Here is a 13,395-nt window from a genome sequence, read left to right as displayed (position 1 = left end):
GCGGCAATATAAATGCGCGGATACCTCAGAACTCTGCGCGCGAACGGAACTGATCGCCTGGCATTTCGATCAAACTCTGCGCGAATGAAGCTTGGTTGCATTATCGGTTCATATAGTCTTCAGGCGCTTAGACGAATCGAGATGCTCGAGAATATCACAAAAGTGCGTATGCGAATCTTCGCAAAAAAATGCAAAAACTCGAGAAGCAACGCAAAATATCCTTGCTTCGATTTAACAGGCGATCAACAGGTACTAGTACTTTATCAATTATTCACCAACCAAAATTACATTACGCATCACACTGCACGACTGCAACCCCCTCCTCCCGACAATCGCGCAGCTCGCTCCTTTTTTATCGTCCCGGACCGTTTCCGACCGTCACAAACACACGTTCACATAGTATAGCGCGCGCTCGACGGTTCGGTTGTGTGCGCTGCATTACAGATATTTTTGTTTTGATTTGATAGCTCGCGCGCACGAATCGATCTCCGCAAAAAGAGAGAGAGAGTCGCGTAGAAGAGCAGTGTGTACTGCACAAGTGCGGAGGACGATGCTCGAGAGGATATGATAGCGCGAGAATGAGGGGAGAGATGGACCAGGAGCCCCAAGACAACGACGTCTACGGCCTCGTTCGCGGACTCTGCGAGAACCTCTTTCGCAGGCACCACCAGGCTGAAGAGCACCCGTATTTACCCCAACAGGACAACGAGAAGCATCTGAGGAGATTCAAGGCCAAGGCCTACGAGATCCTTCTCAACAAGTCTGGCCAGGACTATGGTGAGTTGTTGCAATTCATTGCATACTTAACCTAGCACTTTGCTTTTTGCAAAGTTCGATTCTGCCTTGCTTTGAGTTTGTCTGCATTAGATCGTTGTTTGCTTATAGCAAAACACAGAGAGCCATGCGACCCTATCGTAGAGCTGCTGAAGCATGCCTACGTTCTCAAGGTTGGAGTGGGACGTGTTTCGCAAGCAGCTGAGTTAGAAAAGTATCTAGACGAGTTCATAGACAGCCACTTGGAGCCGGACTCTGTGGTCTACCGAACCCTGCAGTTTCTCAATTGCTTGAAGTCCGTCGATTTTGAGGATGAGACGTCTCTGGTGAGTAGAAAACCTTCATGCTGTACCCATTGACTTTTACAGAGAAGGTATTCTATCTCTTCTAAATTTTGCTGCAGGATATTTTTTACTATGGAAGACCACATCCCTCACTGCCTGAAATGCTCTACGACGAAGGTGGAATACCCCCTTTTCAAGTCTACCCTTGTGAGGCATTCTATTTGCCTAAGAAGTTTGAGACAATGTTCAAACAGGAGCAAGGTGGGGTCATTAGGTACAATGCAGCTGAGCCTGGAAGTAAACTGGCTTTACTTAATCGCTTCACATCACCTAATTCTCACGTACAAAATACTAGGTGACTCTTCTGTACATTCTCAAGTTCAGTTCGATTCAAACTTTATTCTAATATCAATTTTTGTTTTCTTTGCAGGCACAATTATCACTTTGATATAAAAACGTCAAACATAACACGGCGCACAACTGAACTACTCAATGGAACAGATGTATCTCTGAGTTCGTATTTTATACCACAAATAAAAGTAAGTTGGAACTCTGAACTGTATGTATAACGCACAGATCAATTATGAAAAAAAAAAAAAACACTAATTGTTTGTAAACTCAGGATGTAGGTAGCTCAGAGGACCAGTTTCAAGTATGCAAAGAAGGAATCGTCACTGAGCCAGAATCTCCCTGGCAGTGTCCAGATCCTCTGCAGTGGTTTGCCGAGCAGAATCGGGCGGCTGCAGATAAGCCAACCGAAATCTGCGAGATAGAAGACAACGATGCGGACGAGGAACTCGCAAAGCTGGACAAAGTATGGGAGCAGATGGACAAATTCTCTTCTCTCTCGTCTCACCGAACCTGGGAAACCCTGGGCTCGTCGGACCCATCGAAAGAGCCCCCTTTTGTCTCAGAGTCAGTGGAAGCCACGCTGCATCTGGTGAACGTCGCGCAGAGCGACGTATTTCCAGACCAAATTGTACAAGTTTCCAGAGGCGAGTTTATCAGCAACATGAAGCTCTTGCTGCTGGGAGTCGAATCTACGATGTTCATGTTCAACCCCGCGACCGGTTTCGAATTGAAGAAAAATCTGGCAGTCCGGGGCGTGAGCGCGCGGAGTCTCGAGAATCTCAGCTACGAGGTGTGCCGCTGGGGCACTTGCTTCCGCAACCTCTCGGACCTCACTGTTCCCGATTCTCGGTCCGGCAAACTTCGCGTCGAGGGACTGATATTCAAAGCGCTCTGCTCCAGCATCAAGGAGTTCCTGCTCTTCTACCATGCAGCCATCCTGAAAGTTTCGCTGAACGACGCTTCTTCGGATGCAGGTCTTTTGAGCTTCCTCAATAAGGTGCGGCCTCTGGGTGGCCTCGTACTACGCGTGGCCGAACTCTGTCGCTGCGACAGTCATCGCGCGAGTCCACTCGGTGAAGGCATCGGGATCCTCACGCACATTTACAAGGAGGTGACTAAGGTGACGGAGCAGCGAGTCGCCCTGGTCTTCTACTCCATTCTCCGGGAGTGTTGCGAGGTGTACTTCCGCTTTCTGCAGCACTGGATCTTCGAGGGCGTCTGCGCGGATATCTACGAGGAGTTTATGATCCGGGTGCGGCCGCAGTACCTGCGCACACGGGGCCACCGTTTCTGGACGCGGGCGTTCAGCATCAACCGGGCCTCGGTACCGGGCTTCTTGTCTCGACTCACCGACACGATTCTCCAGTGCGGCAAGGCTGTGACGTTGCTGAAGATCTGCGACCCTCAGAACCCTGTATGTCGAGTCTCAGCATCGAGCCAACCAAGAGTCAAGGTCTGTCTGAGCGTTGGCATGTTGCGAGAGCAGGCGAGATTTTACGAGGCGTACGAAGCCAGGGGCGAGCACGAGCAGGGCGAGGAGGTGTCACTGAGCTCAGCGATTCGAGACGAGAAAGAGGCTGAGAGACGGCGTGCCGAGCTCGTCATCGCCGCGCAGCAGGATACCCTGCAGAGGCTGCGACGAGAACGCGAGGACGCACTGAGGAAGATCAGCAAGGAAAAGAGCGACTTGCTGGAGCAGCTCAAAGGTCAGGCGGAGGAGGCCGCGCAGAGGCGAATACGGGACCGAGACAAAGAGCTGATGGAGGATAAGCTGCTGCTGGAGGACGCGATGAAGATGGACGAGGAGGCCAAGAACGCCGAGAAAATCGAGAGGGAAAGCACTATTAAGTACTACGAAGAGTTGGCCGAGGAGGCAAAGAGGCATCGCATTCACGCTGACTGGAGGATACGCAGGATGAAGCTGTTCGACGAGCGGGTCGCCGCCATAGCCAGCATGAGACGGGAGTTCATTAACACCCCCGAGGAACCTAAAGACTTTGTTGCGGCGGAGAAAGACGAGGTCGATCCTGCCGAGGGCATCGTGGTATCCCAGCCGAGTTCGGACAAACCCGTAGCAGAGGAGGAAGTTCTCAGTGAGGATGAGAATAGCAACCCGACCTCCGTTAAGCTGGATGATCCGCCGGTGCAAAAGAACAAGGTTAAGAGCATGGTTAAGAAGCTGAACGCCATGAGCAAGGCTGAGGACCAGAAGAATCAGAATGTCGTAGAGCCAGCTCAGACGACTTCGAAGCCCGTGCGTCCGACGGTGCTAGATATATCCAGTCCTCATCGAAAGCTGTCTATAGAGTTGACGGATAATCTGTCTGCAGCTCAACGCAACAAGCTTAAAGTGCTGCAGAGCGAGTTCGGCATCATCACGCCCAACAACAACGCGCCGGCCACGATCCTCCGGGCCATGGAGAACGAGGAGAGCAGGACAGAATTGACGGAGACGCAAATCAACAGGCTTAGGAACACGCAACACCTGACTAATCTGAATTGGGAAAACATCGAGGGCAACGAGAATCTGAAAAAGCACTTGGAGAGAGCAGAGATACAAGAAGGCGACCAGACGGAGATACAGCTGAACAGGCTGAGAAATACTCAGCATCTCACTCATCTGAACTGGGAGAACATCGAGAGCATAGAGAACCTAAAAAAGCACCTGGAGAGTGGAGAGATACAAGAAGGCGACCAGACAGAGATACAGCTGAACAGACTGAGAAATACGCAGCATCTCACGCATCTGAACTGGGAGAAAATCGAGGACAACGACAAACTGAAGAAGCAGCTTGAGAGCGCAGAGGTACAGGAAGGTGACAAAACGGAGATCCAGTTGAATAGATTGAGGAACACGCAGCATCTCACGCATCTTAACTGGGAGAACATCGAAGAAAACGAGAATCTGAAGAAGCATCTCCTCGGTGAGATACCAGAAGGCGATAAGACAGAGATTCAGCTGAACAGGCTGAGGAACACGCAACACTTGACGCACCTGAACTGGAACGACGTCGAGGGAAACGAGCAGAACATCCATCTCGCAAGTGATGATAATACTCCACTGACGGACGCTGAGATCAATCGAAATCGAGTGATGTCCCACTTCTACAGTCGTATGGACGAACTTGAAGAGCACATCAGTCAGCCGAAGTCTGAGAACCTGACCGCTTGTCAAAAAAATCGAAATAGGAACATGGCCCACAACACCGACCAGTTTGACTTCGAGATCAACAGGTTCACCGAGCGCGAGCAACAGCAGCATCATCTGAAAGAAACACCGATGTCGACCAATACTGACCACTTTACTATATCCACGCACAGTGGATCGGGACAGGTGCACAGCTGCGGGAACACGCCTTTTTCGGAAATCACTAATCATAGGTGAGTTGCACACTTCATTTTTTTTTTTTTTTAATTTAAACATTAATCAATATTTAACGATTAATTTGATTGCAGCGACATGTTATTCGCGAGATCGACGGACGGCATGTCTACTGATGACACGTCGCAACGTTCTCGCGGATCTAGGTACTTCCAGGAAACACCAGCTTATCCCGAGTTTATAGGCCTCGGTTCCGCAGCCAACACTCCGTCGATCGAGAATCAACAGCAGCAACTCACAGTCGACGACGTCGAGATGATTGACAGCACCTCGCTTCAGGTCTACCTCGAGAAGTCAGTAATTATTCCGTTAAGGGTTCAGAGTCGCCTCGTCAACAACGCTATTATAAAGGTAGAGCTCGGAAATACTAAACGGACATTTTCCTTGCCAATAGTTTGTTAAAAAAAATAATAATGATTGAATTTTCTCCTTGCAGTATTTGGTGAACGAGCACAAGATGCTATCGCATCTGCACAGCCTGCGCAGCTACTTTTTTCTGCTGAACGGAGAGTTCGCTAAGACCCTGACACAGTCGCTCTTCAGGAGGCTCTACGAAGTCTCATCACCGCTGGAGCTTTTCAACTCTTCAACGTTGAGCAATTTTCTTGAGAAAGCTCTCGTTAGCTCGCTCAGTGGTAGTTACGCCAACTCCGAGTTACTCAGCCTTTCTGCTGTCGATGTACCGACATACTTGCAGGTGCTTAGTATGAAATTTTACTAGACTAAATCAGGATTTCGTAACAACTAACAAATTTGTTGATTATCTTTTGTTGAAGACATCAAATCCAGAAATTCTAAGCTGTCTCTCTCTAAACTACAAAATATCATGGCCCCTAAACATCGTGTTCAACGATGTGGTGATGCAGCAATACAGCAGGGTCTTCAAGTTCTTGTTGATGGTCGGTCGCGTACTCTGGGTTCTGCAAGAGGATTTCCAGATTCTAAAGATCGAACGAAAGGCTGCTATCACGGAAAATCATCACAAGGTATTAAACGAATTAAGGAGATTTTTCTACAATTTTTTTGACCTCATAAGCCAGACGCTAAGTAACTATCGTGAAATTTTCCGCTCCAGCTTCAGCTTTACCGACACTCGATGATGCAATTCATGAACGCGCTACACACTTACTTGACCTGCAGTGTACTGCACGCTAGTTGGTCTGAGTTCGAGAGGGAGCTCGAAAGCGCGACTACACTTGATGAGGTCTACGAGACGCACGTCAGTTACATAAAGAAGATTTTATCGAGGTAATGGATCAATAAGCTCGAAGACGAGTCCGTTTGACTTGTGCTCTCGATTTAACTTGCGCGCTATACACTTATCAATTAAAAACATTGCTCTAAACAATTTTTTATTTGCGATAATTCGTAAATATTTTGCATAAATAATGAAAAATAATTGACGTCTATTCGGGAATATATTTTTCAATCGAATTTTGTTGAAGCTAAATTTTTTTTTTTACTGGCGTTTGCAGGTGCATGCTGAATATCCGAGGCGAAAAAATGCGCACCTGCCTTTGCAACATATTCATGGTAGTGTTGAAATTTCACAACCGCATCCGCGCGCAGGATTGGAGCGGCGCACAGCCGTCATCTACCGGACCGAACTACGAGAACCTTGAGAAGATGTACGTTACCTTCTGTGAACAGAGGACCTATCTCGCCCACGTGGCCGAGAAACTCGCCAACAGCGGCTACCAACCCCACCTCATGCAGTTCCTGCACGCGCTCAACATCAATCATCGCTACGACCTCGCTTCCAAGAAATAGAGCGTCGCGTTTATTTTTGTTGCTTCGAATGGGAAACAGACACTGCGTAAAAAATAGCTCGTTTAAGATATTTTTATCTAATTACATACATCTTATTGAAATTTCATGATTCAAATTCGCAAGCAAATCTGCACGATCACCTGCAGTAGAACCTTAAAATTAATAAAAGGTTACTTTATTAATAGATTTTGCTATAGATCATGTCTGTTTCCTATCGAGTATTTTTTTACCGTTACTAGAGTTCCTGTACTGAGTACGTGAAAGAAGGCCTGATAATACTCCGAAGTCGTTATTTGGTGCTTTAGTGACGCACGAATGATTGAATTTCCGATGAGTATAGACGTTATTTATTTGTCGGTGCGTACTTTCCAATATAGATTGTACACTAACAGATCCAGTATTTTTCGCATCACCCGAAATTTGAAGGGTGTATAGATTTCACTGTAAATATGTATAATTTAGCTTAATTAAAAAGAGAAAATTGTTCCGCGAACGCGGAGGGTTTTTTCGTCCACGCTGCATGCGATGCATGCCGTTAGCAAGATCTGATTTAAAAAATGCGAGTCATAGGCTTAGGCGCACGAAGTGTGATTAGACGAAATTTCGAGGCTCGCAATTTTTTATCACGTCTCTTTGGAAAAGAGCACAAAGGTTCTAGCTTGTTTCAGTTTCGCTTGAATCATTAGTTAAGAATTCGTTACTGTTATAGTCATGAGTCGCATTAAATGTACGAACTATGTTGCCAGCTTTAAATTCTGTATATTGCTTTTGTCAAGCGATCGCCAACCGGTGCGTAATATTTGTAAAATTACGTTATTAATCCTTTTTTACGCGAATCACAATGTATAGTTCTCAATATTAATTTATAGAGTTAATCGACCCGCTAACTTGGATTATCAACCTCTATGAGGGGAGGTTATTCCGTGCTATTGATCATTATCATCATTTATTTAATTTCAGCCATACGATCATATGCTTCGTCGTCTACAAGTGTCCTTTCCACAGTTGCCATATTCGAATTTATTATTTATACAGCATCAAATCACATGAAATAAATACTTTCGCTATACACCAGTAGGACCACGTTATTATTCCTTGCTTCGATCCTAACACCCGCGTTGCGCAACTCTGTTTTTTCAAAGTCCAGCGCCAAGAAAAAACTCGCTATAGCCGGCTGAATCGCTGCAACTTCATAGCGCCTACTAAAGCAGCCTCGGCGAGAGGATAGAATAGGCGGTGCTCGCGCTTGCAAAACTCTCCAGCGGCCTGAATCTATTCGCGAATGCCGACTGGCGTAAGTCGCCTCTGTAACCTTCTCTCTCTCTCTCTCTCTCTCGCTCCCGAAATAAGAGATCAGTCGCCCTCGGTTGATCGAGTGAAATGCACTCGTGGATCCCGGAACTTGACGATCGTCCAGGAACCTAACCTCTAATCGAGCGCAGCATTATAATCCTCGTCGAGGCAGGACCGATTGAAATAGTGCGACCCAACGATAAGATTTGATATAATCCGACCACGAGAAGGAGCGAGAGAGAAGAGAGGGTAAAGCAGAAAGGATAGACGACACGGATAGATCATCATCGCCGCCCCCCGCTGGCGCACACAGCACACACTCGGCGCCCGCATACAGGTACACTTGGCACACAGAGGGACTGAGGGAGAGAGAGAGATAGAGAGAGAGCGAGAGAAAGAGACAGTGATAGCCTGCAGCCACATATACACACGCCCACCGACGCATCGAGGCCAGGGACTTTTGACAAGATAGAGCCGCTCCGCTGCCGATGGCAGAGGTGCCATCAGTGCCGTGCGGCCATATTGGCAACTTGTGACTTCTCGTCCTCCGCAGCCGTCGTCTAGGTGCACCAAAGTCTGACCGTCCCTCCGCGCCGACAGATCGACGTATGCATACCAAGTGAGAGGCGGTTCTTCTCAGCAATTATCGCGCCAATTATGTCGTGGACGCTCGGCGTGAGGACCTAACGCGCAGTCCCTAGCTCGTGCAGACTTTGGACGGTATAAGAGTCGTCGGCTTTCTACTCAGCGCTTTACAACAATGGTGAGTTGACTTTGCTTATTGGCTAGAGGTTGCTGTCACTGAGCTGCTTCTCTCGTCTGTTCGCAGAGCTTCTTCGGCTTTGGACAATCTGCGGATATTGAGATCACACTCGATGGAGCAGAGACCAGGAAGACAGCAGACATCAAGTCTGAGGATGGCAAGAAGGAGAGACACTTGTTGTATCTGGATGGAGAGACTGTCTCCGGCAAGGTGGGTAGTGCACTGAATGTTGGAGTAAAGTGTACAAGTGATTGCTCCAAAATGTATTTTGGAGCAACTTGTAAATTTTGTGTGACGCTTTGAAAAACAATTAACTATTGATTGTACGTTAGCTACACTTTGCAAAAAACACAAGTATGCTTTTTTTTAAGTATGGAACTTGTGTAACTTCATATGCTTGATTACTAGTATATTCTTATATAATAACTTGTATTCAGTGTATCCTTAGAATGCAGTAAATGGCAATTCCTTTTTTTTACTAGATAAACATCAGCCTAAGAAAGGCTGGAAAATTGGAGCATCAAGGTGTCAAAGTAGAGTTCATAGGACAAATAGAGCTCTACTATGACAGGGGCAACCACCATGAGTTCACAAGTCTGGTCAAAGAACTTGCAAGGCCAGGCGAGCTCACGCACAACACAACATATGAGTTTGAGTTTGCCAATGTAGAGAAGCCCTTTGAGAGTTACACAGGCTCCAATGTGCGACTGCGATACTTCCTTAGAGTGACAATCGTTAGAAGACTAAGCGATATTGTTAAAGAGCTAGAGCTTGTTGTACATACCCTTAGTTCCTACCCAGACATGAACAATCCCATCAAGATGGAAGTCGGCATTGAAGACTGCCTACATATCGAATTCGAGTATAACAAAAGCAAGTAAGTACAATTGACACAACTGCTTTCAATTTTCTACCCAAAATCGTCGGTAGTTTAAAATGCATTCTCTTATTTCAGATACCACTTAAAGGACGTGATTGTCGGTAAAATTTACTTCCTGCTGGTTAGAATCAAGATCAAACACATGGAAATCGCAATTATCAAACGAGAAACAACCGGCTCTGGTGAGTATCTTTACCTTCCGCAAATAGCATCCACTTCTGCATTTCATTTCGCACATGCGTGCCCTTATCACTGAGAGAGGTCAAATTTTTGTTTGCCGTTTTGTTGCAACGTCCGGTTCACTGCGAAAAGTTTAATCAGACTATATTTTTGCAGGACCCCACACGTTCACGGAAAACGAGACAATAGCCAAGTACGAGATAATGGACGGGGCGCCAGTTAAGGGGGAATCCATTCCAATCAGAGTGTTTTTAGCTGGCTACGATCTCGCGCCGACTATGCGCGACATCAACAAGAAATTCAGCGTGAGGTATTACCTCAATCTCGTTCTTATGGACGAAGAGGACCGACGATACTTCAAACAACAGGTTCGTTGACTTAATTTATTCCGATTTTTTTTCGGAGGAATAAGAAGTTGCTTTCGTCATTCCCTGTAGTTTACTTTTATCTCTGTTTTTGTCGGCATTCATGAGCGCAAAAAATCTGGCGCTCAAGATTTTCCATAGTAAAAATTATGCAAATTGCTTTGCATAATTTGCGTCATGAATTGTGATAGACAAGTGACCCTTTTAAAATGTATTGCAGGAGATAACGCTCTGGCGGAAGGGCGAAAAGAGCCGGAAGTCTCAGTCAGCTTCTCCGCACCTGCCATCGCACCTTGTCTCCGCGGAGACGGGCTTCCCCCAGGGTGCAGCCCACAATGGGCCCTCTTCGGTCCGCGACAATCCGCGGCCTCAGCAGCAGCCGGACGACGAAGAGGAAGCCGGTAGCCCGTCGGGCGATGCGTCCGAGGAGCCCCAGCAGCAACAGTCACAGCAGCCGAGTGGTCCCATCGAAGGGATGACTCGCGAGGAAGGAGACGGAGAGGGCGATAAGGATCTCAGCCCAGAGAGTCAGTGATCGGTCAGCAGCGAGGAGGAGGACAGCGAGGAGCCCAGCAGCGACAGCAGCGAGCAGCTTCGAGACTTCGAAATGCAGGCCTGTCGACCTGCTGCGTCCTCGACTTCATACGTAAACCAAGTGTGAATTATACTGTGTATAAGCGCGTAGACCCAGGCTAAGAATGGAAATTTTGAGGTTAAGGGGCTGCAAGGGTGGATCTATTTTGTTTTTCCTTTTCTTTTTTTGTTGCAGTTTGACGATATTCTGTTATGTTTTTGTTAGCGTGTGCGATTGGAAGTATCAAAGCGAGCGGGAGAGATCATGAAATCAACGAACGGTTATAAATTTTTTTTGTAGGATTTTTCGAGACGATATTTGTAATGTATGTGATTAGGCGAGCTGTTGTAACGCAGCCAGTGCAATTCAAATGAATCATGCGTGACTCAAAGTTTCTATCAGTAGCATATGCGAGTCTGCTTATGGCTGATGATATGTGGTTTATTGCGATTACATGCACACAAAAATTTAGTTTCGGGGATTCGTTAGGTGGAATGTCACGGACAGTTTATGTATGTACTACCGATTTTTAGTCATTTTTATACGATTTTTTCAATGTTACATCCAAAAATTACACCGATCCCAATGCGATATTTTTGTGTGCGCTTAAACCATATTACATATTACTATATATGTATAATTCATATGAAATTTATGTATATGATCATTTCTGATATCATATTAGAGAACACGATCTTTGACATCGTGTAGTAAATAGTGGGAGCTTCTTTTATAAAAAGAAACAATATGGAGTTATAAGCATGGATAAGAGTTGTAAATATTTCGATCGCGCATACGAAAAATTGAAGAGCTTGAACTCGATGGCTCTTCAGTTGTTGTATCTTTCCATCGTCAACTTGATCAATCTTGATGATGTAGAGTTAACAATGAAGAAATCCGAAAATCATTACTGGGCACTTGGCTTTTTTGAACCAGACGAAATGACTGTCCTTAGAACAAATTATTGCGGACATACAGAGAAGCGTCAGTACCTCATAGTGATTCTGAAATGTCAAATGTGAGCGAGTGAAGTTACGAAATACGTCCGCTGGAATAACGAAACTCGATAAATCCGATTTTTCCATGACGTTTTTTTTAAGAGAACAGAGAAACTCTTCCCACTAATGGATAGCTTTTTCCATTTCTTAAGTTTATATAATTGTAAAAATAATATGATGCTCTTAAACGCATTGAGAGTCATGGCGTGTTTCATCAATACCCACCAGGAAAAAAGATTTTGCAATTTTCCAGATTTATAACTGGTACTTTTTTTAATCAAATTCAATGTGTATATAATCAAATATGCAGATTTTTAGGACAGTACTTTTCTAATAATCGATGTCGTTTCTCATCAAAGTTTCTTTCTCATTGATGAGATATCCCATGTATCTCAAAGTTTATAGTCATTTATACATATATTTTATTTGTATGCATGTGTAAATAACACAAATGGAAAACTGTCAGTTATACTTATACAAAACCAAAATTATTGTTATGCCTGAAGATTTTATTATTCGTCGGTCCAGTGCAAGAAGAGGCAAAGGTGATTATGTTTACTGGTGATTCTATTTCCTATCATGCAAATTTTTTTAAGCTTCGAATAAATACTCACAAGTAAAAGGCCATATATTTCACAGCAGAAAAGTAGTCAGTTTTATCAAATACCTTAAGAATGCAACTTCAGCCTTTTGTTTCGTGCCTGACAGTATAAATATAATAATTGTAATTAACATACAAAAAAAAGCACTAAAAAAAGCAAATAAGGAATACAACAACCCTAATCGAGTCAACAAAACGAATTGTTTATATATAAAGTCTATTATGTATATTTATGCAGGCCAAGGCAGGCCATCTATTCAATTTTTAAGACTTTGCAGTAATGACGAATAATTTTTCATGCTGCTACATTCTTTGTATAAAGTGTCTCGAAGATGCAGCTTAATTTTGAAGCATGAGTAAAGGAATTTAGATAATTTAGAATCAAGAGTATACATTATTGATTAAAACATCTTCAGACATCTGTTCACATTGATCCATAGCTGAAGTACATAACAAAATATGTAACAAATTTCAAAAGTACCAAATGCATATCTCACAATTTTCCATTATTGGCATCTTAGATAAGTCTGGCAGTTTTTAATCAATACTGTATATTTTTGAGAGTTTAGACAAGGATTGCAAAGACACATAATATAATTTTGCAGTGTGCAAAAGCTAAACATACATACATATGCATTACCCAGACATTTTCTAGATTTTTTTTGAAAGAACGAGAGAGAATGTGAGATTGATATGATAAAAGAAAAAAGAATTGATCATCTTCTATATACTTTGTTATTTGTTGACCAAAAAGAATTCAGAGAATTATGTGAAATGAGAGAGTTGCGTGCGATAAGAATGAATCGTAGATTATTTTACATGTGAAATAATGTATATATATACATATATACATATAAATATATTATTATCATACAAGATTTGATGCATTTATATTTACTTTAATGTAAACCTACATAAAGGGATATTTAACTATTTATTTAGTATGAACTTCTTTTTCTACACTCGACTCAACTAACTAAGTTCTCATATGTAAATTTTATCCTAAACTTTTGTTGTAAGCGAATAAACAGAGTTTTACTGCAACATCTAGCCTTTGTAAAAATACTTCAAATTCAACATTTGAGAAAATTTCTCTGCACTCGTCGTCAACCAGCATTTACTGATAGATTATCAGGTTTCGTAACTTTGTTCAAAGTATTCACAGTACACATGTGTGGAC

General features: G+C 44.1%; 2 protein-coding genes across 2 annotated transcripts; both read left to right on the top strand.

Annotated features, from left to right (window-relative positions):
- The first annotated feature begins 386 nt into the window (after positions 1 to 386).
- On the top strand, positions 387 to 7,630 carry LOC100121372 (gamma-tubulin complex component 6). Its single transcript, XM_008204477.4, has 10 exons — positions 387 to 777; positions 886 to 1,100; positions 1,178 to 1,413; positions 1,489 to 1,597; positions 1,681 to 4,790; positions 4,866 to 5,142; positions 5,228 to 5,488; positions 5,568 to 5,777; positions 5,867 to 6,039; positions 6,267 to 7,630. Exons 1-10 carry the CDS (start codon positions 579 to 581, stop codon positions 6,559 to 6,561), a joined length of 5,085 nt encoding a protein of 1,694 aa, XP_008202699.1. The 5' UTR covers positions 387 to 578; the 3' UTR covers positions 6,562 to 7,630.
- A 156-nt stretch (positions 7,631 to 7,786) lies between these two features.
- Positions 7,787 to 13,093, top strand: LOC100121352 (vacuolar protein sorting-associated protein 26B-like). The gene is made up of 6 exons (XM_031922301.2): positions 7,787 to 8,617; positions 8,684 to 8,827; positions 9,100 to 9,494; positions 9,573 to 9,679; positions 9,834 to 10,045; positions 10,263 to 13,093. The coding sequence occupies exons 1-6, from the start codon at positions 8,615 to 8,617 to the stop codon at positions 10,575 to 10,577; spliced, it is 1,176 nt and encodes a 391-aa protein (XP_031778161.1). The 5' UTR covers positions 7,787 to 8,614; the 3' UTR covers positions 10,578 to 13,093.
- Positions 13,094 to 13,395: the final 302 nt, after the last annotated feature.

The sequence above is a fragment of the Nasonia vitripennis genome, chromosome 1 (genome assembly GCF_009193385.2).
Source record: "Nasonia vitripennis strain AsymCx chromosome 1, Nvit_psr_1.1, whole genome shotgun sequence".
Lineage (NCBI taxonomy): Eukaryota > Metazoa > Arthropoda > Insecta > Hymenoptera > Pteromalidae > Nasonia > Nasonia vitripennis.
This window is presented reverse-complemented; position numbering and strand designations above follow the sequence as displayed.

Bases quoted from the DNA above. Each gene is read 5' to 3' on its own strand.
- LOC100121352 (XM_031922301.2), top strand. The intron at 8,828-9,099 runs GTGGGTAGTGCA...TTTTTTTACTAG, and splicing joins GAGAGACTGTCTCCGGCAAG to ATAAACATCAGCCTAAGAAA. The intron at 9,680-9,833 runs GTGAGTATCTTT...ATATTTTTGCAG, and splicing joins ACGAGAAACAACCGGCTCTG to GACCCCACACGTTCACGGAA.
- LOC100121372 (XM_008204477.4), top strand. From the start codon at position 579: ATGAGGGGAGAGATGGACCAGGAGCCCCAAGACAACGACGTCTACGGC. The intron at 5,143-5,227 runs GTAGAGCTCGGA...TTCTCCTTGCAG, and splicing joins TCAACAACGCTATTATAAAG to TATTTGGTGAACGAGCACAA. The intron at 6,040-6,266 runs GTAATGGATCAA...TGGCGTTTGCAG, and splicing joins ATAAAGAAGATTTTATCGAG to GTGCATGCTGAATATCCGAG.